This window comes from Xenia sp. Carnegie-2017, unplaced genomic scaffold (assembly GCF_021976095.1).
Source record: "Xenia sp. Carnegie-2017 unplaced genomic scaffold, XeniaSp_v1 HiC_scaffold_16, whole genome shotgun sequence".
In the NCBI taxonomy this organism is placed as follows: Eukaryota; Metazoa; Cnidaria; class Anthozoa; order Malacalcyonacea; family Xeniidae; genus Xenia; species Xenia sp. Carnegie-2017.
Window position 1 is genome coordinate 4,680,156 of NW_025813469.1, and position 27,630 is coordinate 4,707,785.

Genomic DNA, 27,630 nt, shown 5'->3' on the forward strand with positions numbered 1-27,630 from the left:
TTCTTGATTTTTCCTCTACCAATGGCAATTGAATTGAATTGTTCATAAACTGTGCAAGTAATTTATTCGCCAAAATATTTAACTGCCATGATAGAAGCAAGGAAAAACTCGGTTTAGTTACAATTTTCAATTCTTAAGGCCGGGGCAAACGCATACAAAATTGCATTCAATATCAATCAAGATTGTTGAGCTCAACACGTTGAGTGCGTTTGGCCACATGTGTTGAAATATGTTGAAACATATTGAACGATGTTGAATGATGTTGAATGGCATGTTTTGTCCGTTTGGCCAACAAATTTAAGTAAGTTTCAACATGATTCAACAATGTTGAAGACAATGTTGAATGTGATGTTGAATGCGTCTGTTCTTATGAAAGCCCCTAAAGGCTAATCGGGATTCAGTGAGGCGTTAGATATTTTGAAAGTGGGAATGATTCTATACTTATCACCGGATAAATCTACTCGAGAAATTTCACAATATGCTGTTATAACAACTACGCTGATCATTTAAAATTAAAACAACCAGTTTGGCTTAATTTAAAAATTTCAACAGGAATGATTTGTGGCGCTTAACAAACAGTTGTAATTTTTAAGCATGAAGTATTGCCTCCTTTCAATGCCTATTCAACAAATCCCATCAATGCCTATTCAACAAAAATTGTGTATTTTACAACGACGGGGCATTTTTTGGTATACCTTTATTAAAACAACTCACTCCATGCTTAATTGAGTTGTACACTATTTACTAAGCAACGTACGTAAAATGTACATTTTTTCTCCGTAGAGATTTAGGGAGTTTTATTTTTCAAGAGTCTCGATGTAAAATAGACTATTCAAACACATCAAAATAAGGCATCCATTGACGCAAAATAGATAAGCATTTTGTAAATGATGTGAGATAGGTCCCATAAGGAGATCTCAGATAACAAACTTTTCTTTCACGTCACGAATGAGAGATGCTACTTAAAAAAGAACATGTTGCTGTATAAAACATTTGCCAGTCATTCACCCTCTCACAAATTGCTAATTATGCCGTCATTACTAACGTAAACATCGTTAAAGTTTGGATATTGAGGGCTTTGTAAACAGACATGCATGCAATATTTGCACGCAACTGGAGACAAATTGAAATTGTTCTTTCTTGCTTTATTTGAGTTCCTTTTTTGTCCTTAAATATGTCTAACAAAAGTTACTGTCAAATAAAAACGCTGAGCGTGAAAATTCAATAAAATTTTTCAAAGAACATGCTGAGCTGGAAGAGGGCTTTTATTGAGTGCTGTTTGAGGTGTGTTAACTTTGCGCTTTCAATCACAAAGACGAAGACGTAAAATGAGCGTTTAGAAAACATCATCAGTAAAAATATAAAGGAAATCAATTTTTCTGCACAGGCAAATAAATGTAGAGCGGAAGATAATCCATAAACAAGGCATGTGAATTGGTACAGATTACCTTTCCACCTAAATCTCTCTCTAATCATCAGGCAGAAAAATGCGCTTTGATGAGTAGAATTGAATTGAAATTTTTGCTCACCGTTGTTTACTGACCGAGGCGTTTCTCGCAACAAGACGTACACAAATGGCCAACATATGCACGCATATGCTCTATTCATACAACTTTACACGACCAAGGCAGATGACGTGGTAGAAAATTTAATCTTATGGTATAATATGGCAAACAAATTTGATTGGTTAGTGTATACTTAACAGTTAATTTATTCAAAAATACAATTATTTTGTCACCTACACCATGAACGTATGTGTATATCAGGGGTTTTTCATCATTTCAAAGGTTTTTATGTTCGCAATGTGATAACGCAAGAAAATCAGAAAAGTAACAAAACTGTTTTTGTATTTGTTATTTTTAATCAGTTTTTCTTTATTTTCTAGCAAACAAAATATCCTCCAAAATCCTTTTTGTTGTACTTATTACTTACAATTTCCTCAAATATTTCTTTAATATTTAAATCGTTTGAAATTTTAAGTTCTTGTTCAACAATTTGAGAATTTGATACACCTGTAAAAACCATCATGCATTATGTCATAAACAATAAAGCACGACGTTAAACTTATAGGTGGAACTTCAGATAAGGCCCACCCATTCTCTATAATTGTGTGTGTACGGATACCCTGACGCCCACGACTTCCCAAGCCCGCTGGTGTTTATTTTTTGAGCATGATGACCTTGACAAATTTCCAAACGCATTTCCACAAATTATTGTGTAAGCGTTTCCCAGTCGGCTACAGTGCGTGACTAATTGAAATTTGACTGCATTTAATTAAAAAAATAAAAAGAACACTTCTTGCTTTGCCCAAAAATGCTCCTCTGTACAAATCATTCTTGATTTTTCCTCTACCAATGGCAATTGAATTGAATTGTTCATAAACTGTGCAAGTAATTTATTCGCCAAAATATTTAACTGCCTTGATAGAAGCAAGGAAAAACTCGGTTTAGTTACAATTTTCAATTCTTAAGGCCGGGGCAAACGCATACAAAATTGCATTCAATATCAATCAAGATTGTTGAGCTCAACACGTTGAGTGCGTTTGGCCACATGTGTTGAAATATGTTGAAACATATTGAACGATGTTGAATGATGTTGAATGGCATGTTTTGTCCGTTTGGCCAACAAATTTAAGTAAGTTTCAACATGATTCAACAATGTTGAAGACAATGTTGAATGTGATGTTGAATGCGTCTGTTCTTATGAAAGCCCCTAAAGGCTAATCGGGATTCAGTGAGGCGTTAGATATTTTGAAAGTGGGAATGATTCTATACTTATCACCAGATAAATCTACTCGAGAAATTTCACAATATGCTGTTATAACAACTACGCTGATCATTTAAAATTAAAACAACCAGTTTGGCTTAATTTAAAAATTTCAACAGGAATGATTTGTGGCGCTTAACAAACAGTTGTAATTTTTAAGCATGAAGTATTGCCTCCTTTCAATGCCTATTCAACAAATCCCATCAATGCCTATTCAACAAAAATTGTGTATTTTACAACGACGGGGCATTTTTTGGTATACCTTTATTAAAACAACTCACTCCATGCTTAATTGAGTTGTACACTATTTACTAAGCAACGTACGTAAAATGTACATTTTTGCTCCGTAGAGATTTAGGGAGTTTTATTTTTCAAGAGTCTCGATGTAAAATAGACTATTCAAACACATCAAAATAAGGCATCCATTGACGCAAAATAGATAAGCATTTTGTAAATGATGTGAGATAGGTCCCATAAGGAGATCTCAGATAACAAACTTTTTCTTTCACGTCACGAATGAGAGATGCTACTTAAAAAAGAACATGTTGCTGTATAAAACATTTGCCAGTCATTCACCCTCTCACAAATTGCTAATTATGCCATCATTACTAACGTAAACATCGTTAAAGTTTGGATATTGAGGGCTTTGTAAACAGACATGCATGCAATATTTGCACGCAACTGGAGACAAATTGAAATTGTTCTTTCTTGCTCTATTTGAGTTCCTTTTTTGTCCTTAAATATGTCTAACAAAAGTGTTACTGTCAAATAAAAACGCTGAGCGTGAAAATTCAATAAAATTTTTCAAAGAACATACTGAGCTGGAAGAGGGCTTTTATTGAGTGCTGTTTGAGGTGTGTTAACTTTGCGCTTTCAATCACAAAGACGAAGATGTAAAATGAGCGTTTAGAAAACATCATCAGTAAAAATATAAAGGAAACAACTTTTCTGCACAGGCAAACTGTGGTCTATATCATGTCTAGATAATCTTTAGTTAGTCAATGTGTCTTACGAAATTATAAACTGCAAAACTAACCATCTTTAGTTTCATTACAACCGACACATTTTTGGCAACTCAACATTACTCAACAATCTATTTTTTAATTTTGTAGTTGCTAGCACAACATGAACAATATTATAATTTTGGGGGATCACTTTGCTTGTGTCTCAATATCCCATGCACATCTTAATTTTCTCAACTATTTTTTCAAAGCACTCTTTTACCAATTTTGTTTTTTAGCACAAAAAAAAACCAGAAGCTGTTAATCTCTTTGCTACGACGTCAGTTACAATATGATTTCAAATGTGTGACCTAGCTATGTCAATTTATATATAGCCTTTGCACATACAGGGGCAAATTCATAGGGATAAAAAATAAATGAAAACTTTAAATCAACTTTTAAACTTTAGAGATTAGAGGAATCCCCGTTAAAGTGTGATACTCTTGGAGTGGTCAAAAACCTTTACCCTAGTTATACATTTGTTCATTGTCTAGTTTTGTGAATATGGATTGCATATTCACCAGAAAACATGATCTAAAGAAATTAAAATGGACCACTACTTTAATATTGGGGATGCTATTGAATGGATTTCTGTTTTAATGCAACCAGAGTTCTTTGATGAATATGTCATATGTATACAGAATCCACTAACTATTAGCATACAGATTCACTCAGCATGAGCTTTACGGGCCGTAAAATTAAAACGATAAATATAAAAATTAAAAATTAATTTAGTTGATTAATGATATAAAATTAAACTTGCACAGTGCACTATAAACTTTATGTCAAAAGTAAGAGGAAAGAAAGCTTTGGTATGCTAAACAAAAACACGACGAGCAGCATGCAATATAACTAATCACACAGGATTGCATACCAAAGTTCAAGACTTTTTTGTCACTGCTCATTTTCGTACACAATTTAGCGAGACAGGACGAAACTCATAAAGTTGTTCCTCTTTACCTTTAAATATTAATGTGCAGACCACCTAATTTTCATTATATGACTGCACAAATTAGTCATCACTTTACAATCAAAATAATCATGGAAGAATGGAAAAACATAAGTGCGCTATTTATTAACCATCAAATACAGAAATGCATAGAAATTAACTGGAGGAAGCTAAACTCCACGAATTGATATCAGCTCAAATTAGGAGGTTGCAAGCAGGAAAGGCGATGAAGCTATTGAGAGCAACAATTGAGAATGCTTTGGCTTATTATTGAAGAAGGCGAGAAAGAAATGATCAATCACCTAAACAAAAATTCTTGCATGCTTTGAAAGACTGCAGTAGCACTGTTGCATGGGTGTACTAGTGAAAACGAAGAATTCAGAAGAAAAACATTGTGTGGTGTGAGCTGTGGGAAAGAAACTTTTATAAATCAATCCGGTCATTTTCTGCTGAAAAAATGTTAAAAATGCCTCAAAGCCGATAAAGAAAAAGGGTGAAGGTGAGAAAGAGATAAAAGAATGGAAGCACAAGGTAAAAGGTTGAAGATTACAGAGAGGGGAAAAGTTCATAACTCGCATTGGAAAACATAGTGTAAGATAACAACTACCCTTCAACTCCTGATAATACATATATAATTTTTTTACGAATTAAATAAAGATCATCAAAAAAATTATAAAGGAAATATTTAATAATTTTCTAGCAATTGCGTGTATACCAACTATAAAACAAAAACCAAATTTGTACAAGATATTTTTTTAAAGGGCATTTAATATAACTAATAACGTTGCAATAAAATTCGAGAGAGCTATATAGTTGTATGTATTACACAAGACAATGTTTCACAAAATAATGCCAATTTTAAGTACAAACCAATGCCATTCGCAGGTGAAACGTAATTAAATGCAGAGAGTAATCTACTTAACTTGAAAAAATAGAAATACTTTACATCCCAACATTGCAAATGCACAAGCCCGAATTCCAGCAAATGCTGTTAAGCCTAAGTATCACCTTTGCCTTACCAAAACGCTTCTTACCTCATAATTTTTCTAGTACAAGTAAAAGCAATTAAATTTTAGTGTACATTTTTAACCAGTGAGCAAGCGATGACATCAGCACTACGATGATGTCCTTGTTATACGGGAGTCGAAACAAATTTCTTCTTTTGAAACAAAGCTTTCAAACTGTTTTGATAATTGACCAGCCTCAATGCATACACAATTGGATTAACTGCGAAATTTAGCATGGCTAATGGTAGATAATAGTATCGAAAAAGCGCGAAAGATTTGCTTCCTGCTTTCCTTAGCTTAAAAATGACCTCCAAAGTATGGGCTACAACATAAGGGAACGCTGTAACAAACAAAAACATATTTAGGAGGAACATTATTTTTGCAATTTGAAGATGGTTGTTTTTGTTATGTTGGTGACCATTCATACGCGTGTTTTGTTGACTGTGCATTACTTCCTTTGCTATAACAGATTTTAACATGAACTGAAGAACAATAAGGATTACCAAAACCGAACAAAGCGTGATGTATAAAATCATTTTTTGGGAAAAATCCAGGTTAAATACAATAAATACCATCTCCCATATTGCAAAGCCACAAGCAACCAACCAAACTGTAGCACATATTACGTAAGTTTTTTTCCGTGATAACATAAGCCGGCCGCGTATTGGATATTTGGTGATCACGTAAATTTGAATCGTGAGAGATGCCAACTGAAAAAATGAGCCCGTAGCACCCAAAGTCGAAAAAAACTTAACAGACCGAAAAAGCTCATGTGACACTTGCATCTGAAAAAATTCGGACAGTACAAGCATTATGAATTCTGATAAAGATGCGGTAAAATCTGCTATGGCTAAGTTCAAAATAGTTATCCACCGTCCTCGTTTCAGTATGTGAAGAGGATCAACCAGAATGACAAAAATAAGAGCACCATTAGTGAAAATACCAATCACTGACACTACCATCGTTGTTATTAATGCAGCATGGAGTCCAAGCTCACGTTTTACCTTGAATAGATATAAGCAGTTCTACAAATTATTGCTGAATATAATTAAAAAAGATTTGTCAAATAATGTGAGTTTTTACTTTTTCCAGTGGTTTAGAGGCCAATTTAAAAACTTAAAGTCCATAAATTCCATAAGTCAATCACTTATCGATAAGTTTGAAGAATTTTGCATCGTACATTGCTATGTATGAAAAATGCAGTTTTTAACTAGCTTTTAACACAATAAAACAGAGAACAGCTTAAGCAGTTCATTTTTAAACTGGCTTTATTTTGATGGTGACTCATCCTACCACCGTTGTGACTGATATTTCATATTCAGGTAAAGGTGAATAAATTTTCTGCAATTTATAAAAATCCAGAAATATTATAATGTACGTAAAGACTTCTAAATCAAAAAGACTTATGTTTCTTCAATATGAACATAATAGCCCAACATAATACTTTTAAAAAAGCCATCACAATAATCAAATAGAGAAGGATTTATTAATTACGTTTCGTCTTTAACTTAAGACATCTTCAGATTAATTGAATTAATATATATACACGAGGTTTTAAATACAAGCATATAATATGGAGTGTTAAATTACATGTGAGAGGAGTAGGAAGTTTAGATGACGGAATAAGTGAGAATGGTGGTATATTAAAGAAGGTGAAGGGGGATTGAGTTGCCTTGCATGTTAAGAGAGGGTTTAAGTTTGGATATAAGAAGGCTTTCATGAATCATAAGGTCATAATTGTCGGAGGAGAAAGAGAGAATTGAGAAATCATTAAAATCGGCAAGGTGAGATGTATTTCTTATATGAGAAAGAACTGCAGATGGTGGTGGACATAAGGAAGGCTTCCCTGTTAAGTATACAACACTCATTTCAGTGTCGATGCTGCTCTGCATCGTATGTGGGTCAAACCACGCGTCATTTACACACCAGAATATCAGAACACTTGGGAATCTCTCCCTTAACAGGGAAGCCTTCCTTATGTCCACCACCATCTGCAGTTCTTTCTCATATAAGAAATACATCTCACCTTGCCGATTTTAATGATTTCTCAATTCTCTCTTCCTCCTCCGACAATTATGACCTTATGATTCATGAAAGCCTTCTTATATCCAAACTTAAACCCTCTCTTAACACCCAAGGCAACTCAATCCCCCTTCACCTTCTTTAATATACCGCCATTCTCACTGATTCCGTCATCTAAACTTCCTACTCCTCTCACATGTAATTTAACACCCCATATTATATGCTTGTATTTAAAACCTCGTGTATATATATTAATTCAATTAATCTAAAGATGTCTTAAGTTAAAGACGAAACGTAATTAATAAATCCTTCTCTATTTGATTATTGTGATGGCTTTTTTAAAAGTATTATGTTGGGCTATTATGTTCATATTGAAAATTCGCTTTCCGCCTGGCAAATCTCTGGCCACGACTTATGTTTCTATTCTAAAAAATTTAGAGCATGTTATGACCATTCTGCATGGACAAAACTCTGAGCCTATTTACGTATTCAATATCGAGTTTGCCTTGCTCAACTGTAGATGATGAAAAGAAATAGTTCTTTTAATTGTTGATTAAATTACTTTTCAAAGCAAAATGATATTTAAAAACGTAAGAAAGGTACGGTTTTTCATAAAATATGTATTTGATCTTAGAATAAAATGACAACAATACGTTTTTTGCGATCAACAACACAAATGAAAGCAAGGATTAAATCATATAAAAGTTTTGAATTTATAGATACTTGCCTTGGTGGTTTGGAAAAAATCAGAAAAATTCTTAGGCCAATTTATTTGATTTAGTTGGGTCGAATTGCATTTTTCGCTAAAATTACCAGCACCAACTACAGGATGGACTTTGTTGAAATTGATCAAAATAAGGAATCCGCACACATACGAAGAACAAAAATTTTGGGAAAACTGTGTATGTACCATAGTGTGACTTCAGCTAACAAAGATTTATTCTTCTTTTAACGTCTTGAAAGAGAGATGCTGTGTATAAAAGCAGATTTTTTGATCATTTGGAAGTGGATCCTCATATTCATGCGATGTTTAACATATTTTATTAGTGGTATGAAAACGCGTGCCACAAAGAATTCCAAAAATTGCAAATAAGGCAGTATCAAAACCAGCTGTGCTTATTCCTAATTAGCATTTCACTTGTTGACAAATATTTACGCAAGTTTTTGTATATTTCTCACTTTAATTAATGATTATTTAGTAATGGCGCTCTTGTTTCACCCCTGTTGGAACGTTGTGTTCTTTGCGCGTGTAATTTAGATCATTTTTCTTCATTATGTGAGGAGAATTAACTTTAGATCCTTGCTTCTTAAAAGAAAAGCACACTGATAAAAAAACTTAATTGAACGCTAGCTTCAGATAATTGTTCAGAGCATTAACTTTTTCTCCTTTGCGAATATAGGATTTTACATCAATTCAATGTTTATGATCTCCATGGGTTACTGAAAGTCATATTCATGAATTAGTGTCCGTTCTAATAGTATAAACCCCCCATATTGTAGTGTTCAAAAGTCAAAATTGTAAGCAAAGCTACGCTTTTTACTCATAGAAATGAGAAATACAAAATGTGAAAGCTTAGCACTTTACATATACAATTGTTATATTTCATTAAAAGACTTTACCTAACAATTTACTCAGTGAGCCCTCAATAAAGTTCTGTTCTTGCCAATGGTTAAACTATCAGGTGTTCTTGCCAAAGATAAAAACAATTATGTGATGCTTGTATATATACTTGTCGTCATAGATTGATCCATGACGTCACAAGTGGGAAGCATACTTAGATACACTTTATTTTATAAGAGTATTTTTGTAAAGTCAAGGTGAATTATTTGTTGAGAAAGCAACTTTGACACATATTTTACATTTTGAAATAAATGTAAAGAAGAACAGGTTATGTATGTGCAATATACGTGTTGTATCAGAGCTTGCTCACGCTCTATTTTTACACTATGGTAGAAAATTTGTGTATGAACATATTCGTGAGAGCGAATACTATAAATAGAAAAAAGTTTATAAGTATAATAATGTTATTATATCTGCCCGATGACGAACTTAATCACGTAGTACGTCTTGGCTTTGGGAAATGTGCTACAAGCCAATATTTTTGAAGCAATAAGAATCGTCAGTGTATGAAAAGTTGTAGTCGTTAAACCATGAAATCTCAAGTATCTTAAGTAAATCTAGTTTCAATTTATTTTGCAAACTTGAAATGGGTGAAAAGTCCGTTAGACGACTCGAGAGCTTCCCTCATATGCAATGGAATGGCCTTCGGCATTTCTTGCAAAGTATATGAAAAATCCATGTCAAACATCTTCGATATGCAACTCGACGGTATATTTTGTGTGCATAAACAAATGTTTTCTTTGATATATTGCCAAGCATCTATTTCAATGATAAGTTTTGCTGATATCGATTGCCGATATGTTTTGATAAAAAGGAGAAAGTTCAGTTAAGAAAGACGACCCTGAATCCTGTGCCGATATAAGTTTGGTGTCATATTCAACAGCTTATTTATTACAGCAAAAGCATTCCATCGTTTTTTCCATCAAGTTGTAGTTGCTACATTAACACCAAACTAGTGATGATTTATGGCAATTATGCATGGCTTCAAACTCCTTAGTTGTCTTTATGACAATAAACTTTGCTTGACAAAGAACTTTCTGAGTCAGAATTCTTACTCTCTACAATTTCATCTGCATAGGCTCGAACATATAAGCCACGCCAAAGATCTTTGTTTATATTTTCCATTATGAGTGCTGCAACAGCAGTGAAAACTACTAAGTTTTGGGTATTATATAAGAATACTTGTCAAGTTGCTATAAAAACAATATTCATTTGCGACAAAGTCTGTTTGTTGCGACGTCACACAAGAAATCTAAATAATTTGGTTGTTCATTTCAAGATGGCCGACCACCCACTAAAATAAGCAAACTTTCACTTTACATTGAGCTTTAAATATACATCTTCGAACGGCAGAAGCAACGTTTTATTGAATACGAACACCAATAAATGATATGGTTAAATAAGAAACCTTGGAGTTACTCCCTGAGTCTTATTTTTAATTTGGCACCTTTCATGGTATAGCATGTAGTGAAAAATGTTATACCTAATGAAAATATTAACTTTCTGCTGTTTTTCAGGGTCTGTAACTCGTAAATTAAACAAACACTTGAAACAAACCAGGACATTTTTATGACTTGTTTCGCCGACGGAGGGACATATCTTTATTTATAAATTCAAAAACCATGTTTTTATTCACACAACAGTCCCTCCATGGTACGGTAGAGGTGGTCTTTCGTCTTTGTCCATTTGACGAGAAGCTTGCCCAGCATACTTCTCATCTGTGAGAGCTGTAGCATACATTAACGGCACCAGTGTCTGAAAATGTTTAATAACATAAGACATTAGCTACCAAAACACTTAATACTTTGATGGGGAAGAAAATAGTCTGTTATTAAATGCACTTACAATAAATGGTGGAGTCCTTTCATTGTTTCAACAATTGAGAGAATCAACAATTAAGTCAAAATTTTGCATGCAATTTTTCTAGTTTTCCGTACAGCTTTTGTGATGTCTTAAACAAAATTCATAGCTATACAAATATACGAGTTTTTTCTACACACACTTTGTAGCTATATTATAAAATCCTAGAAGATTAATCTTTGTGACGCTTACAGTGTATTATATATTTTTTTCAAAACCAGCTTTTCTTGTTTAACTCATTATATAAGACGGATTTAGATATTTGCAGCATTTTCAATAATATTGATCTTCAACTATTTCTGCCAAAACATATGTTCTTTTAGATGCACGGAACACATAGACAAACATGTGCTTTGCTTGTTGAGAGCATATGACATTTATCGAATGGAATATTTGGATAAAATTATTTTCTTTGTTCATAGCTACAACAAATACTAATGCTATAAATTTTCAAAGTCGTGATGTCATTGACTTTACAAGGGTTAACTTTGTGAAATATTATTTAATATTTTGTTTGCAATGCCATAATACTGCACAAATAATGCTCTATTAATGGTATTATTTGACCTTAAATATTTGCTTTGCTATAACCCATGTTCCAACATTGTTAAATTCGTGCGAAAAAGTATAAAACCTTTTCCAATATGTTTGTTTGATTGTTTATAATCACTTCTCCTTAAAATATGCACAACAGAACATGTCAAAGTATGACGGAAATGCATAAACATCAAACAGACTAAACCATCTGTTTAATTGACGATATATACTTTGTTGCATATTTAATGAAGAACATGTTTTACCACAACTCCGTAGAGGTCAAAAAAAAAAAAATTCTATTAAAATATGCCCAGCATGGGCTTATATTTTGCCGAGAACTTTAGAAAATTCTTAAATGCAAAGGTTCCAACAGGTTTAAACATTTACGCGAAATTATTGACTTCGTTTTGGATATTTCTTTGCCACATAGCTACACCTAATACTTATTGGGTTCTTGTTGTTACTGAGCGATGCACTAAGCACCCAAAAATATATTTGTGTAAAGCGTTGTTTTGGGTGCAAATATAACGTAGCTTATTACTGTCATACTCTTATTTTAGCAAGAAAAACATGATCAAAGCAAGAAAAACATGATCAATCACGAAAACAGAAATGCTTGCATGCTTTGAAAGACTGCTGGAGCACTGTACAGCATAAAAAAACGAGGAATTAAGAACAAAATGTGTAATGAGAGCTGTGGGATTAAAACTTTTTAATCTAAGGTAATTTTACACTAAGAAAAAAGATTTTAAAAATGCTGCAAGCCAACAAAAGAAAAAAATTGAAGGCGAGGTAGAGGTAAAGGAGGAAAACCATAGGAAAAAAGTTTGAGAATGAAGCGAGGAATAAATTCACTACTCGCAGTGTGAAAAACAGCGTGGCAAAAATTATCATTTAATTCTTGATAGTTGTAAATATTGAATACATCTAATTGTTTTACACACATTAAATAAACACAAATATTGGCAGAAAAAAAAGTAGGAAAATTGAACATTACATTTTTGCCCGGATTCTAATTAAAAATATACACCCATTGGCGTATGTACCATCATTTTTTAGGGGTCAGTTGGTACATTTGCAATCTTTTCAACTTTATCCACGCAACTTTCCAGTGAATAATACCCAACTGCCTTTAGCGCTCAAACCTTTTTTCTTGGAAGGGGGAGCGCTTCAGACGCCAGATACCCCTATGCATCTACGTGAAGTCAATTCATGTGATTACGATTATTCGACATATTCTCTAGTAGAAATGGAACACAGAGACCACCAATAACTATTAGATGGAGGGCCGCCAGCAGTTGTGTTACGCCATTGCTTTTTGGAAATATAAGGAGACGTGATCACAGGAAAGGAAAGATCAGTTTTCTCCAAAGTTCAGTATACTTATTAGTTTTCTGCGTGTTAGAAAGTCCCTTTTCATACCATTTATTTCTTGGAAAGTCACATGCACAAAGTTTTAATACCGTAAAGGTAGCTAAAAGGCTAAGTGCTAGGTTTTCTTAAGTGTAAAGGTAAGCGTAGAGCGTGAAAAAGCAAAACAATATGACGCAACTTTGAATTGTAAATCCTCGATCACATCTAATTTTTTCATCAAGTAAATATTATACCCTTAATGTTTTCTCTCTAAGAAAATATTGAGATTTGCTATCCTCGAGTCAGTCTAAATGAAGGGGTTTTTTCAACTAAGTTCGAGAGTTTCTAAATCTTTCTTTAATCAAAAGTTAATTTTTGTCGTATAGCTGTCTTATTTGTTATTTTATTAAAATGAGCGGGCAACAATTTTTAACTTGTGTCCTGATGGCAATATATGCTGCGCTAATGTAATAACATAAATCGATGAATGTTCTAATTCAAATATTTTGTCTTTATCAACACTTAGATCATGAGCTCTTTCGTTTCAATAGACACATTTAAATGTTGGACATTTATGTCTATACAGTGGTTGTGCTCGAATGCATTGGTTGTTTCCTGAATGAAAGTCGCACCACATGGTATAAACAATTGTAAATAGGATTTGATGCAGTTTGTATGAGTTGATTTTATATGACTTAATGCAAATTGTATCATTAAATAATGGACAACATATTATTGTTAAAAGTCACTGCAAATAATGTAGCCCATGTATAACAAAAAGCAAATGCGCCGCAGTAAAATATATTTATTATAATATTATAAACTAAAAAATTTGTGCTTAGCAAATACTCTAATTGTTTTAGTAGAATCAAACTAGTATTTATAAAGAAATTAAGGGTTGTTATAGTTGTCTATCATTATTTTTGTTTTATGCATTTATTATTGTTGACATTGTTTATATTAGAAAGAGAACCACTGTTGCCCAGTGTATATCAGATATTTTAATTGACTTTTGTTCATTTCATCTCAAGATATTTTAACGTGTATTAAGTGGCACTTCAGTCTTCTCTATAGCAGTTTCCTGATGAAAAAAATAGAGTTTAGAAACCTAAATACAACGCAAAACGGCAGGTTTAACAGCCATGTTTTTGGCTACTCGGAATCTAATGAAAAAATAGGCAGCAAGTGGAATATCAATCAAATTTAAGCATTTGCAATAGAATATTAGCATGATTCTACTAAAATGTAATATGCAGTGCCTAAATAGGATAATTTACTACTTTTCCTTATGAACTAACAAGTAGAAAATTCTCATTTAGATGAAAAACTTTCAAGTTGTGAACTCGTTTATAAGTTTCTTAACAGAAAATATTTCGATCGCTCTACGCCAGAGATGACAAGCAAACGTCTACGTTACGTTCGAAGCATTTTAAACATTATTGTGATAAGAGAATGGTAACGACACTATTTGTACACGTTGTGTCTTTTACATTTGCAACATTTCCTCCATTTATAATTTATGTAATTTCTCTTTACCAAATGAAGTCTGATGCATTGAGCCTTGCGGTTTTGTTTAGTTTTCCTATACTGCATTTACCGTTGGTGTTTTAACCGATACTCAGGCTTGTCCGGCTGAAAACCTACAACAGAGCAATGATGAGGATTTTATATTTCTGGAAAGGAAGAGAAACCGAAGTAGAAAATCAATTGATCACAAATAATCAAAGTTCGATGGCAAGTCACGATAAGCTAGCTGTACAAAGAATTTAATTATTCACGCCTTGGCAGAACAATGAAGGCTTTTCGTAAAAGTAAGGAGCTGTTTATAATATACAATTGACTCTCAAAGTTTGCCTAATTTAATCGGGTACACGTTTTGCACACAGCAGTACACAATATCACTGTTAATAATACGTTTTGAAGTACCATACTAGCGATTGTATTTGTTCATAAAAAGTTACCTCTGTTCTTTCAAAAGTGTATATTGTAGTGTGTACGTGCGGCATGTATGGTTAGGGAATTAAAGCTCGTTATTTACACGAAAAATTGCAATATATTCGACAGCAGGAAACGCAAATTACCCACCACGTTTGAATATACATATATGGTTTGAGTATTCACAACAGTTAATTTAAACATTGGGGCATGTCTGTAGATCTCTCTCCTCGCAATAATAAACATTGGAGTAAATCTCTCTCCTCGCAAAAAAATGTGGAGTTATTAGGCTGCGAAATGACAGTGGATCTTAATCAAACCAGTAGCAGATCCAGCGTTAGTCAAGATAAATTATAGCTCCTTAATTTTAAATTCTAAGTACTTTCAAAAAACACTTTTGGTTTTGAATTGCTAAAGAATATAATTTCACCAATGGTATGCATCTAAGGAGATTAGAAATGGAAGCATATGCCAAAATGTGCTGCAGTAATTAATTTTGACTAACCCTAGATCTGCCACTGAATCAAAATATGGGAGGATTGCAAAAAGAGTTTTAGGTCTTCAAATAGCATTCAAAGTTTATGTATGTATACATTTATTAACGATTCTTTGTGTGCAGATTATACAATTTAAAAACTAATATGAGCCCAACACTTTCTTCACACGGCGTCTCAAATAAATATGTTAAATAAAGTAATATTAGGTTTGTTTGTTATTTATACAAACGTTTCTCGCCAAAGAAAAATTGTCTGATTAAATGAATAATTAGTTTATTAATTTTAGAATAAAGTCTAAATATAATGAACACTTTCTTATTGTCTGCAAAATCGTCCCGATTTAACCGTACCAGTTAATTTAGCAATTTCATTCATGTGATCTTTTAACGAAATCTTTCATTATATTTTTTTGTATCTTATGTATTTTCGTATCTTAGGCGCCATTTACACGAGCCCGGGTTGAAAAGCAACCCGGGTCAATGCGCAAGAGGGAATGATTTTACGAGTGCGTTTACATGGACCCGGGTTGAGGACAATTTTAGCCAACCCGGGTCAGCTTTTGCCAACCCGGGTTGATGCAGTAATTTATGCTTATTTTATTCATATTTATTTGGCGCGAAGCGAGATTGATCAAGGAGGAAAACAATCACAGCATGGATCCAAATGAGCGACGGAAAAAAATAATAATATCCACCTTTGTTGTTTTACTTCTGCTGTCAGCTATAGTAAGAATGTATGGGGTCATGTTATTATTCATTATTCTTCAGCAGCAGCAAATAGCTGCTTCTCAAAACATGCTTTTATTTGATACGATGAAAAGTGTACGCCTGTTAAAGCACTTAAAGAAAAGAACTATTCGGAGAAGACGTCGTAGATGGGTTAATCCTGGCAGAACAGATCGCTGGTGGGAAAATTTGTGGAGTGGACGACTAATAGAAGACGAATGGAATTTGAATTTACGAATGAACAGAGAGCAGTTTATGGAACTAGTTGAGATGTTAAGGCCCTATCTAGAGGTAAAACAAGGAAATTTTCGTGCAGATGTTATTTGTGTCGAAAAAAAGGTTGCCATGACATTGTATTACCTGAAAGATCAAGGATTGTACCGAATGACCTGCAACAATTTTGGTGTGTCACTGCCTTGCTTGTCAAGAACTGTGAAAGCAGTTTGTTTCTATATAAACAAAGTAGTTGCCCCGAAGTATCTGAGATTACCATCAACAGTTGATGAAATGAAAACACTCATCTCAAAGTTTGAAACACGTTTTGGGCTTCCCCAAGCATTTGGCTGTTTAGATGGCACCCATATTCCTTTACGACAACCAACAGAAAATAGTCAAGACTATTTTTGTTACAAGATGAAATATAGTCTCAATATCCAAGCCCTTTGTGACTACAGAGGTTTATTTCTTGATGTGGATATTAACTGGCCAGGAAGTGTTCATGATGCTCGAGTGTTTGCAAACTCTAACTTAAACAAGATGTTTGTTGAGAAGACCCTACCTATGGTGTACCGTGCAGTTCTTCCTGGCACAGATCGAATCCCTCCACTTGTCCTTAGGGACCCTGCATACCCCCTTTTGCCCAATGTAATGAAGGAATATGCTGAAAATGCCTTCAATGAAAAAGCTATATTCAACCAAATATTGAGAGGTGGACGCAATCAAATTGAGTGTGCATTTGGTCGGCTAAAAGCAAGATGGCAAATTCTAAATCGACCAATAAAAGTAAAGTTAAGTGATGTACCATCTTTAATTCATGCTTGTTTTGTATTGCACAATTTTTGTGAAGTAAAAGGAGCTAAGATAATTGGTGAAGGAGTTGAACATCAAATACAGTTGAATGTTGTTGACCAATGTTGTTTGCACCATGCCACTCCTGATAGGTCACTAACATACAATACAGCAACAGGTTCTGCAATACGCACAACCATAACAAACTATTTTAAAGAACATATGTTTAATGTGTAATTAGGGATCAAAAGAGGTAACCGACTAGTAATTTAAAGTTAAGTGGAAACAATATAAAAAGAAAATAAAGTGTGTAAATAACAGTCATGTCATTGTTCTTTACAATTATAATTGTTTCTTAATTTTTTCCAAAATTTGTGGAGCCATTTGAGTCACTTGAGCCACACCTTTCATGTTCAATAAATGAGCCATAACTTTGAACATCATTTGTGTCACAGTAACCTCTATGAGGAAAACCTGTGGTATGATTGGGATATAGACCATGAGGTTGAGCAATAGTTGATCCAATACCATGAGGTGACTGATAGAATCCCGGCATAGGTGGAGGTGTGTGTGGAATGCTGCCAAATGATGCATTTTGAAAGGCATTTGGATTAAGAGCCATAGCCAACATACCAAGACCATCACTGACACTTTTCCCCAAGCTGTCAAGGGATGCTGACATAGATTTGGCCATGTCTACTAAAGCCTTCTGACTTTCCTGCATATGTTCCATCTGCTTTTTTTTTCGTTCTATATCCTCCCTTGCTGCCCGCAGTAGAACTTCATCTCTTTTGGCAGCTGAAAGGGGTTTTTCCAGATGTTTTCTCTTGTTGTCAATAATTTTTCTGGTGCACAATGGTCTCTTTTTGGAATTATTTACATCTATATAAAATAATGCATGTGTTGCAGAATATTTACATAATTGATACAAAGATAAATAAGTTGCTACCTTGTTCTTGCTCATTATCATTGTCTTCATCTTCCTCTTCATCATGATCCGTATCGAGCGTGGCATTCAATTCATCATTGAAACTGTCATTTCCTAATGATCCAGAGGATGATGTTTCTGGTCCAAGACTTTCACAGCTGTTGGAACTTATGCCAAAACGAAGTTTTTCTGTAGCCGGACTTCCTTTCCAAATTTCAGCCAATTGATCATAGTGTTCTTGGACAACTTTTCCAGAACCAGATCTAGTGCCATTGATAACAGCTTTATTGTAAGCCTTCCTAATAGCACGGATTTTTTCTTTAATTCTGTTGTAACCTTTCTTTATTTGCGACTTGGCCATTGATACTTCGGCATTGAACGCTTTTTCTTTTTCCTTGGTCATTTTTTCTTTTGGTGCATCAGGCACATCTATTGGCCCAAAAAATTCTTGGTGAAATACTGAGGCCATTTGTTCGCGAACATTCGAATACAACGCCACAACATCAGCATTGAAATCAATCTTTTTATAATCCATTTGCGTTTTATAATCTTTTATAATAATGATCAACTGCTCGACCATCTCTGATGACCACTGAAAGTTTACTTTCGACTTTTCTGCCATATTTTACGTATTCATTTATTACGATCATAAAATACGTTCGTTTCGCCAAAGCTTGTAAACAAATTTGAATGTAACACGTGTAGTCGTTTATATGCCAGCTTTGCGCGTTAAAGAAATATAACATTGGACACGTGACAAATTCAGATATATCGTCAGTTTATACGAGCCCGGGTCAATTTCAACCCTACTTTACACGAGTATTTCACAAATTTTTCACGCTTCAATACTTTGCCAACCCGAGTCAACCCTGGTCTTCCAAAGGGTGCCCCGGGTTGGCGTGCTAACCCGGCGGTCGTGTAAATGCTAGTAATGATTTATTAGTAGATGGGTTGACCCGGGTTGATGAGCTAGCCCGGGTCAACAGTCAACCCGGGCTCGTGTAAATGGCACCTTATTAAGGGGCGGTTGCACAAATTTATAATTTGCACTTTCTAAAGTCAACCGCACACATGTGTACTTGCCTCGTGCACTTGTTATTCGTGACAAGTGTGATCGACAAAATTTTCCAGAGTGCGCGGAAGTTTTGAATAACTTTTGTTATTCATAAGCCTTGTCACGAATAACAAATATGCGTGCCAAGTTCACCAGTGTGCGGCGGGCTTAACAGCAAGTCAATATATGCTTTAAGTCTCCCACACCGCGGAAGTCTCATCATTAACGTCAAAGAACCTCATGCCCAGTATCATTATTTTGAATAATCCTTATATATTTCCAAGCGCAATATATATCAGCTTACAGCTTACTTTATATCAATTGAAGAACTTCGCACATTGTTTCGTCCAAGCAAACGGTGCTCGACTCATATAAACCAATCACGAACAAAATATACAGCAGGTACACGAAGACTTCCTCCCATCGTAGATTTTCACTGCGATGGAGTACAACCACTTCAAGATGAATTCAACAACAGAAAACGCGAACGACTCAACAACAGACATAATCGTGTTTGACCTTATTCCTTTATCATCAAGATACAATCTTGTACAGAATATTGTAAAAACTTTCGTGGTAATATTGTCTCTGATAGGTATTCTTGTCAACGGCCTCTTTCTTGTCGTCATTATCAAAGACCCGTTCAAGCAGTTGCGAACCATTACAGCAATATTATTGGCCTTCAACTCCGTTACGAATCTTATCCTGACTTGTGTTTCATTTGTTGAGAACTTGGTAAACTGGTTTGATGGAACGCTTCCACAAGAGTTAATTTTTTACGTGAAAATAGTTTCGTCGTTTTTGTATATTTTCGGTAATCTCTTCCATACAATTAATACTTACGGTGCCATTGTTGCTCCTGTGCGTTACATGATAGTAGCACCAAAAATACGAAAATATTTGGTGCAAAGTCTTACACTGGCTACATTGGTAACATTCCTCGTTGTTGTTATACCTGTTAGTGTTTTACCAAAGAGCAAGCAACAAGATCTTGCTACAGCAGTTATTACAATAACGTGTGCTTTGATCGTGATGTTATCTATTACATTTGCGATTATTTACTATAGAATATTTCGATCACTGTACGCTAAAAGAGAGAAAGTAAAGTGGACGTTACGTCGGAGAAAGCTGTATACAGTTAACATGAAACATTCTGTGGACTATCGTAATCAGAGGATCGCAATGACGCTTTTTGTACACGTTGTTTTCTTCACTTTAACAGCAGTCCCTGGCCCCGTAATTTTTTTAATTTTTCTTCATCATGTGAGTTCGGATGCTTTGAGCCTTGCGGCTCTCTTCAGCGTTCCTTTGTCATATTTACCCTTGGTGTTTTTACCGTTACTTTGGCTATACCGACTGAAAACCTACAACAGAGGAATGCTGAAGATTCTATGTCTTTGGAGAGGAGAGAAAATTGAAGAAAAAACTCAACTGAATGCATATCATCAAACTCAGAATGCAAGTCAAGATCAGACAGTTTTACAAAAAATTTGAATTTTCATGCTTGCATCGTTGAACAATGAAGAATTTGTACTCAAACTCTGAAGTGTCTTTGAAATAAATCAATCGATTCCTGTTTGAGAGTAAGCATGTACACGTTTAACTGTTGTAAGTGTAAAGATTGATATATCTGACTCATTTTAGAACGTCAAATTTAAAATATACCAGATTTGTAGCCATAGTCTGAAGCGGTAGCAGTGCGTCGGAGCAGGTTTGAAATTATATTTGATTGAAATACACGAGCCTTGTTAATGGTTATTACAATATACACCGATAGTACGACCTACAAAACAATGGGAAACTTTTCATATTCTTATTTATAAGAATGTATAAATTAAATTATTTTCTTGACATAGAGCTTTGGAAAACAGAATTTTTGAGTTTTTTTCGAAAATGTAAATCAGTCTGATGTGACTCATTATAAGGCCCCGTCCACACGTATGCGGATATATTTGAATCCGAAAATTTTTCTTTTCGGATACAGCTATCGTCCACACGCACACGTCGAATTCGCATGCAAATCTGGATATTTTTGAATCCGCTCTCCAGAGTGGAAATTTTTGAATCCGATAACATTTCAGATACGTGTGGACGGTCGAATCCGGATATTTTCTAATACGATGACGTCAAAAAATTGGCTTCTGTAATCTTATTCGTTGCAGGAGATCCACCCCATATATCCTCGCACAGTTCAAAATACAATAACACTACACGGCCATGCCCACTCTTTCGGCCAGAGTCCACGGCCTGTCGGTATTTCTTGCGAATCATTTTAAGTTTTGAAGTGAGAATTCCCTGAAAAATCTGTTCCTCAGTATGCGGGAAATCTTTCTGGATTGCGGCAGCATTTTCTGGGGTTGGATATTGTTTTACAAAGCGATCTAGAATATCGCCATATTTACTCTGGCAAGACTCCCAGTCAGTGTTCTCCATGGATTTTGCGGCTTTGTATTCAATTGTCACCTTCAATAACAACTCGACTTCATCGTCGCTCCATATAAATGATTCAGATTTGCTGCCCTTGTTTTTTATGGCTTTTCTACCTGAATATGACATGTTTCAACAGTTTCAAATCGAGAATAATAAGAGAAAGCTGGAATTCCCGCGAGCGCAAACAGGCGTAGCGCATGCTCAGTAACAAATATTGCAAGATTTCCGGAATGAATCCGAATACGTGTGGACGGGCGAAATCAATACGAATACTATGTAGTCTCAACGTGTGGACGGAGATATTTTTGTATCCGGAAAAAAATTTTTACGGATTCAAAGGAATCCACATACGTGTGGACGGGGTCCACACGTATGCGGATTCGGATTCGGATTCATATTCAGATTCGTATTCAATTGTCACCTTCAATAACAACTCAACTTCATCGTCGCTCCATATAAATGATTCAGATTTGCTGCCCTTGTTTTTTATGGCTTTTCTACCTGAATATGACATGTTTCAACAGTTTCAAATCGAGAATAATAAGAGAAAGCTGGAATTCCTGCGAGCGCAAACAGGCGTAGCGCATGCTCAGTAACAAATATTGCAAGATTTCCGGAATGAATCCGAATACGTGTGAACGGGCGAAATCAATACGAATACTATGTAGTCTCAACGTGTGGACGGAGATATTTTTGTATCCGGAAAAAATTTTACGGATTCAAAGGAATCCGCATACGTGTGGACGGGGTCGACACGTATGCGGATTCGGATTCGGATTCATATTGATACGTATTCGGATTCATTCCGGAAATCTTGCGATATTTGTTACTGAGCATGCGCTACGCCTGTTTGCGCTCGCAGGAATTCCAGCTTTCTCTTATTATTCTCGATTTGAAACTGTTGAAACATGTCATATTCAGGTAGAAAAGCCATAAAAAACAAGGGTAGCAAATCTGAATCATTTATATGGAGCGACGATGAAGTCGAGTTGTTATTGAAGGTGACAATTGAATACAAAGCCGCAAAATCCATGGAGAACACTGACTGGGAGTCTTGCCAGAGTAAATATGGCGATATTCTAGATCGCTTTGTAAAACAATATCCAGCCCCAGAAAATGCTGCCGCAATCCAGAAAGATTGTTGCCCTAGCACACTTGTAAAGAACAAAAAGCTTTTGTTTCCACATAGGCTGGCTGGCATTCAAGACGAAAGCCTAAAACCTTCCTAAGATTTTTTTGAGGCAAATGCTGGAATCCGCCAATGATTTATTTCCCAAACTGATGAGAATTCTTTGAATCTTTCTTTGCATCAGTTCACTGTAGTTTTATCTATGTTACCTGTTTCACCAAAAATGAATCTAAACTTGTTATTGCTTATTTTATGTTCTTGCTTCAGCAATTAGCTTTAGAAAATAGGCAAGATCTTATCATTCTTAATTAAAATATGTTGAAATGTGGAAATTATATTTTTCCACCAACGTAGTGGCTAGAAGTTTGCCTTGTTTCTGGGATTGTATTCCTTTTGACTCGCGTACTAGAGAAAGAAGCACACAGTTAACGTATAATTTTCGTGCTGTATTAATTAAAAGTTAAATGATGTACGCCATGTCGCATCGAAGCGTCTTCCATCAATAGTACCCACTTTCTGAATAATTCGTTATAATCTGAGTAATCTTACGCAGACTTTGTATTTACTTACTATACATCTATCACCATATTTTCCAAGATAATGAAATTTGGTTTCACTGAGATCGAAATATGTGCACTTCAAGCGTCAAAATGATAATGATCTACGACAGTCAATGAAAGGCCTCAAGTGTGAAGGTTGGGCTATCGAGAGAACATATGACGAGCTACACTACATTCGTGAGTAGATGAACGTCAAAATGCCCGCACAACTCTAAGGCCTCGATGAGACGTCTCACAGGTTAGGAAAAATTGATGAAGTTTTAGCAAGCAGAAGTCTCGAAGAGAATATGTTAAGAAATATACCAAAACTGCAAAAGATAAAATAGTATTCGGTTATAATAATTGTACGAGTCTATTTATTGCTAAAGTTGTACATCTTAATTATGTATACTTCCCCTGAGAAAGGAGGGGATCACCTTGGAAACAGCTAAACAGTTCGATGTCAATATCAATGACTAACTGTCAAACAAACTTTTTTTGTAAACACTCTAGGAATGTAAATACGCTTTGATATTTTTCTTTATACAAAATAACATTCAAATTGTCTAATGAAGGATTGATAAAGAAACTCAACATAATTTGTGAAGATATCTTTTATGTAATCTATTCGGTAGCATCAATGTTTTGTACCTGTACATAATTGCATATAATAAAGACTTGCCAACCTCGCATCCCAAAATAGCGGATCAACTAATTAACTTTCGTGAAGTTCTTTCGTTGTTTTTCTTATGCAAAGTTATTTCGACATTATACGTGACTAAGTTCATAAGGTGCGGTTATCTATATTGTAGCTATCGTTTAAAATACGTCAATACTTCGTCCGGAATCCGTCCACGCTCCGGATATAATCACGAAACGTCAGTGTATATAAATTAACATTTATAAACATTATTTATAAGTAACATAACATCATTGATATATAGCACCTACTTGTGATCTGTGCATACCAGAGGTTAACTTTGAAATTAAACCTTCTAAAGCTTAAATTGGCCTACATCCTACTCAATACCAATCGAGGATCTTCATATATAACCACGTAAAAAGGTATTGAATTTGGATAAACCAACTAGAAAGCATAAATTAAAGTACATGATAGAAACAGTTGAAGAAGAATCGGGCAGCTAATGAATCCTAATTTGGAAAACGGAGAAAGATGATACAATCGTAAATTTTCACTGCAGAGGAGTGTGATCGTATGAAATGAATCTTACCGCAGAAAATGCGAAGGAATCACCAACGTTCACAACCGTATTCGGCACCATTCAATTATCGTCAAGATATAGTGTTGAACAGAATATTGTGACAACTTTCATGGTAATTTTGTCCTTCATAGGTATTTTGGCAAACGTCACCTTACTTTTTGTCATTATCAAAGACCCTTTCAAGCAACTTCGAACCATTACAGCAATCTTATTGGCCTTTAACTCTATCACAAACCTAGGTTTAATTTGTGCGTTGTTCGTTGAGAGCTTATGGCAATTTTCGAATGAAGAGCTTCCTCCCGAGTTATTTCTTCATGCGAATGTTTCTTCCTTGTTTTTATGCACTTTGGGTAATTTCTTACACATAATTAATACTTACGGCGCGATTGTTATTCCTGTGCGATACAGGATAGTAGCTCCAAAAATTCGAAGATATTTGGTGCAAAGCCTTGCACTGGCTGCACTTGGAACATTCGTTGTTATCGTCATTCCCGTTTGCGTTTTGCCCGAGGGCAAGCAACAAGATTTTTCTAAAGTGATCATGACAGTGTTAGGCGTTTTACTCGTGTTGTTATCGATAATATTCGCGATTCTCTACCACAAAATATTTCGATCGCTGTACGCAAGGAACAACAATTTGACGTTCGCCTTACGTCGGAGACACTCAGTTTACAGGGAGCATTCTAGAGACTACCGTAATCAGAGGATGGTAATGACGCTACTCATACATGTTGTGTTTTTTATTTTAACAACACTTCCTGCGTCTGTACTGGCTATAATTTTTCTTAATAAGAAGATGTCTGATGCTTTTTCCCTCGCAACTTTATTTAGTTTACCTATATTCTCATCGCCGTTTGTGTTTTTACCAATACTCTGGCTTTTTCGACTAAAAAACTACAAGAGAGCAATGGTGAAGATTATCTATTTTTGGAAAGGAAGACATCCCGAAGCAGAAACCCAACAGAACACGAATCCTCAAACTATGATGACAAGCCTTCAGCCCCCACTATAACGACATATGTTTCTCTTTTCTTGGTCGAATATTGGAAAGTTTTCATGGTTTAAATAATCGAGAGCTTCTACTTAAATACAGTTGTTTTAATGATAAAATAAGGACTTTGTCGTGGTGACAAGTTTAAAAATAGTTTTAAAGAGCAAATTCCATAGGAAATAGTAAAATTAATAACCTAATAGTACTTAAAGGAGAAGTTTAAAACAAGAACACTTACTCAACAATTCTAAAAGAACTGTTTTTAACAAGAACACTAACCCAGCAATTCTAAAAGAACGGTTTTTAACAAGAACACTTACTGAACAATTCTAAAAGAGCTGTTTAAAACAAGAACACTAACCCAACAATTGCAAAGGACTGTTTTTTAAGTGCCTTTTAACTTTGAAACAGTTCTTTTAGAAACTGTTGGGTTTGTGTCCTGGTTTTAAACAGTTCTTAAAAGAACAATTAGGTTATTATTTTGACCATTTTCCATGGTATTTGCTCTTTTTAAAAAACAAATTTTGTTTTAATGAGCTCGAAGTCGCAGATTGCTTTTTGATAAAATAAATTTAGTATTTAATTTTGTATTTAGTAAGTATTAACTTTATGTTCTAACAACTCTCCAATAAAGAATTTAAATACAATCGTTAAAATCGATTGTCTTCAGTAAACCTTGCCAATGGTTGTGTTTCCTAAGTGTTATCTGTACTCTTGAAAATACTTGAAAAAATGCTGCACTTGCTGAGGGTTTCCCCTCCCGATTTATACCAAGCGTTACTGTAAATAATGTTACATAAAGACCCCTGCCACTTATGCAATAATCAACGTCGTCCTTATAAACCAGCTATTTTTGAGAGCTCAACAATGTGTGGTTTGGGCTTCATAACTGTCTAAAGTTATAGGTATTATTAGAATTGAATCACATTTTTTTTTACAAAAAATAGAACTGTCAGCGATCGCAGTTTGGTGTACAAAGCTGCAAAAACATTGACAATTTTCTATCAAAACATACGAGGATTGTTGAAGTATAAAGCATGTCCAGCAAATAAACTCGAGCAGCTCAATAAGCTGAAATTGCATTTACATTTGACAGCCTGAAAAAACTCCTTTAAACGTCTGTGTAACAGATTTCAGAAGCGTTAAAAAATATCATACAGTACAAAAGATGTAACGGAAAGAGGGCATTTTCTTTTTTCCTTACATTCCGTTGCGTGTTAAATGAAAGAACATTTTTCGGCCTGTTCACATAGGAGCTATTACAGAATATAGGGGAGAGATGACAAAATATCGGCCTAAACTTTCTTTCGAACATTTATACTAGGTACTTTCGAAGATTAAGCACGGCTGCAGCTTTGGCAATATCCGATTAAGAAAAAAACCCCTCCCTGCCACACGTATCTTTAGTTGATTGCATACCTCTCAACATTATTAATGTACCCGATTGCCGCTACCGTCCTTTATGCGGGACGTAAGATTGATTGACCTTCTCGGTCGATGTACGTGGCAAAGACGATGGCTTTTGATTAAGTTAACCGTTTATATGGCAGTGTTGTCATATGACAACAATTACTGGACGAAATTCGTGCAAACTTTTCAAAAAAATTGCCAAGTAAAGTTTGGAGGAAAAGACATGCTGCATTACTTTAATCCTCTATATTTCCTTTTTTCTCCGAGAAGAAATAAAAGCGAGAGATAAAATACTTCCCGTCTCGGCAAACGCCAAGTTTCCTTCCCGTCTTCATATATATATAAACTGGCCCTTAGCAAGAGCGCGACCTTCTTTGACAAATACAATCATGGTTAAGGGGATCAATTTCGAAAACCCTCGTGCATTCCATGAGCGAAGATAAACATTTTAAATGCGTCGTTCTGTTTATTCATCTGACTCCAAAATTATTATATCAATGGGTAAACTTTACGAAAATGAAAAAAAGACAAGTTACTGCAACAATTTCATTAACACGTGTCTTTTTTATAATGGAGTAAACAGTGACTTCTATAAAAACTTCTTTCATAATCAACAAACACCGATAAATCGGAAAAAGAATAATC

At 34.8% G+C, this 27,630-nt stretch overlaps 2 protein-coding genes and 1 long non-coding RNA gene across 3 annotated transcripts; all 3 read left to right on the forward strand.

Moving 5' to 3' along the window:
- Positions 1-1,229: 1,229 nt before the first annotated feature.
- On the forward strand, positions 1,230-12,416 carry LOC124436683. The gene is made up of 2 exons (XR_006945428.1): positions 1,230-1,686; positions 12,324-12,416. It is a non-coding gene; the product is annotated as an uncharacterized LOC124436683 (long non-coding RNA).
- A 7,242-nt stretch (positions 12,417-19,658) lies between these two features.
- On the forward strand, positions 19,659-21,002 carry LOC124436661. The gene has a single exon (XM_046986633.1). It carries the CDS (start codon positions 19,705-19,707, stop codon positions 20,755-20,757), a length of 1,053 nt encoding a protein of 350 aa, XP_046842589.1. The 5' UTR covers positions 19,659-19,704; the 3' UTR covers positions 20,758-21,002.
- A 3,296-nt stretch (positions 21,003-24,298) lies between these two features.
- Positions 24,299-26,249, forward strand: LOC124436662. The gene has a single exon (XM_046986634.1). It carries the CDS (start codon positions 24,583-24,585, stop codon positions 25,594-25,596), a length of 1,014 nt encoding a protein of 337 aa, XP_046842590.1. The 5' UTR covers positions 24,299-24,582; the 3' UTR covers positions 25,597-26,249.
- Positions 26,250-27,630: the final 1,381 nt, after the last annotated feature.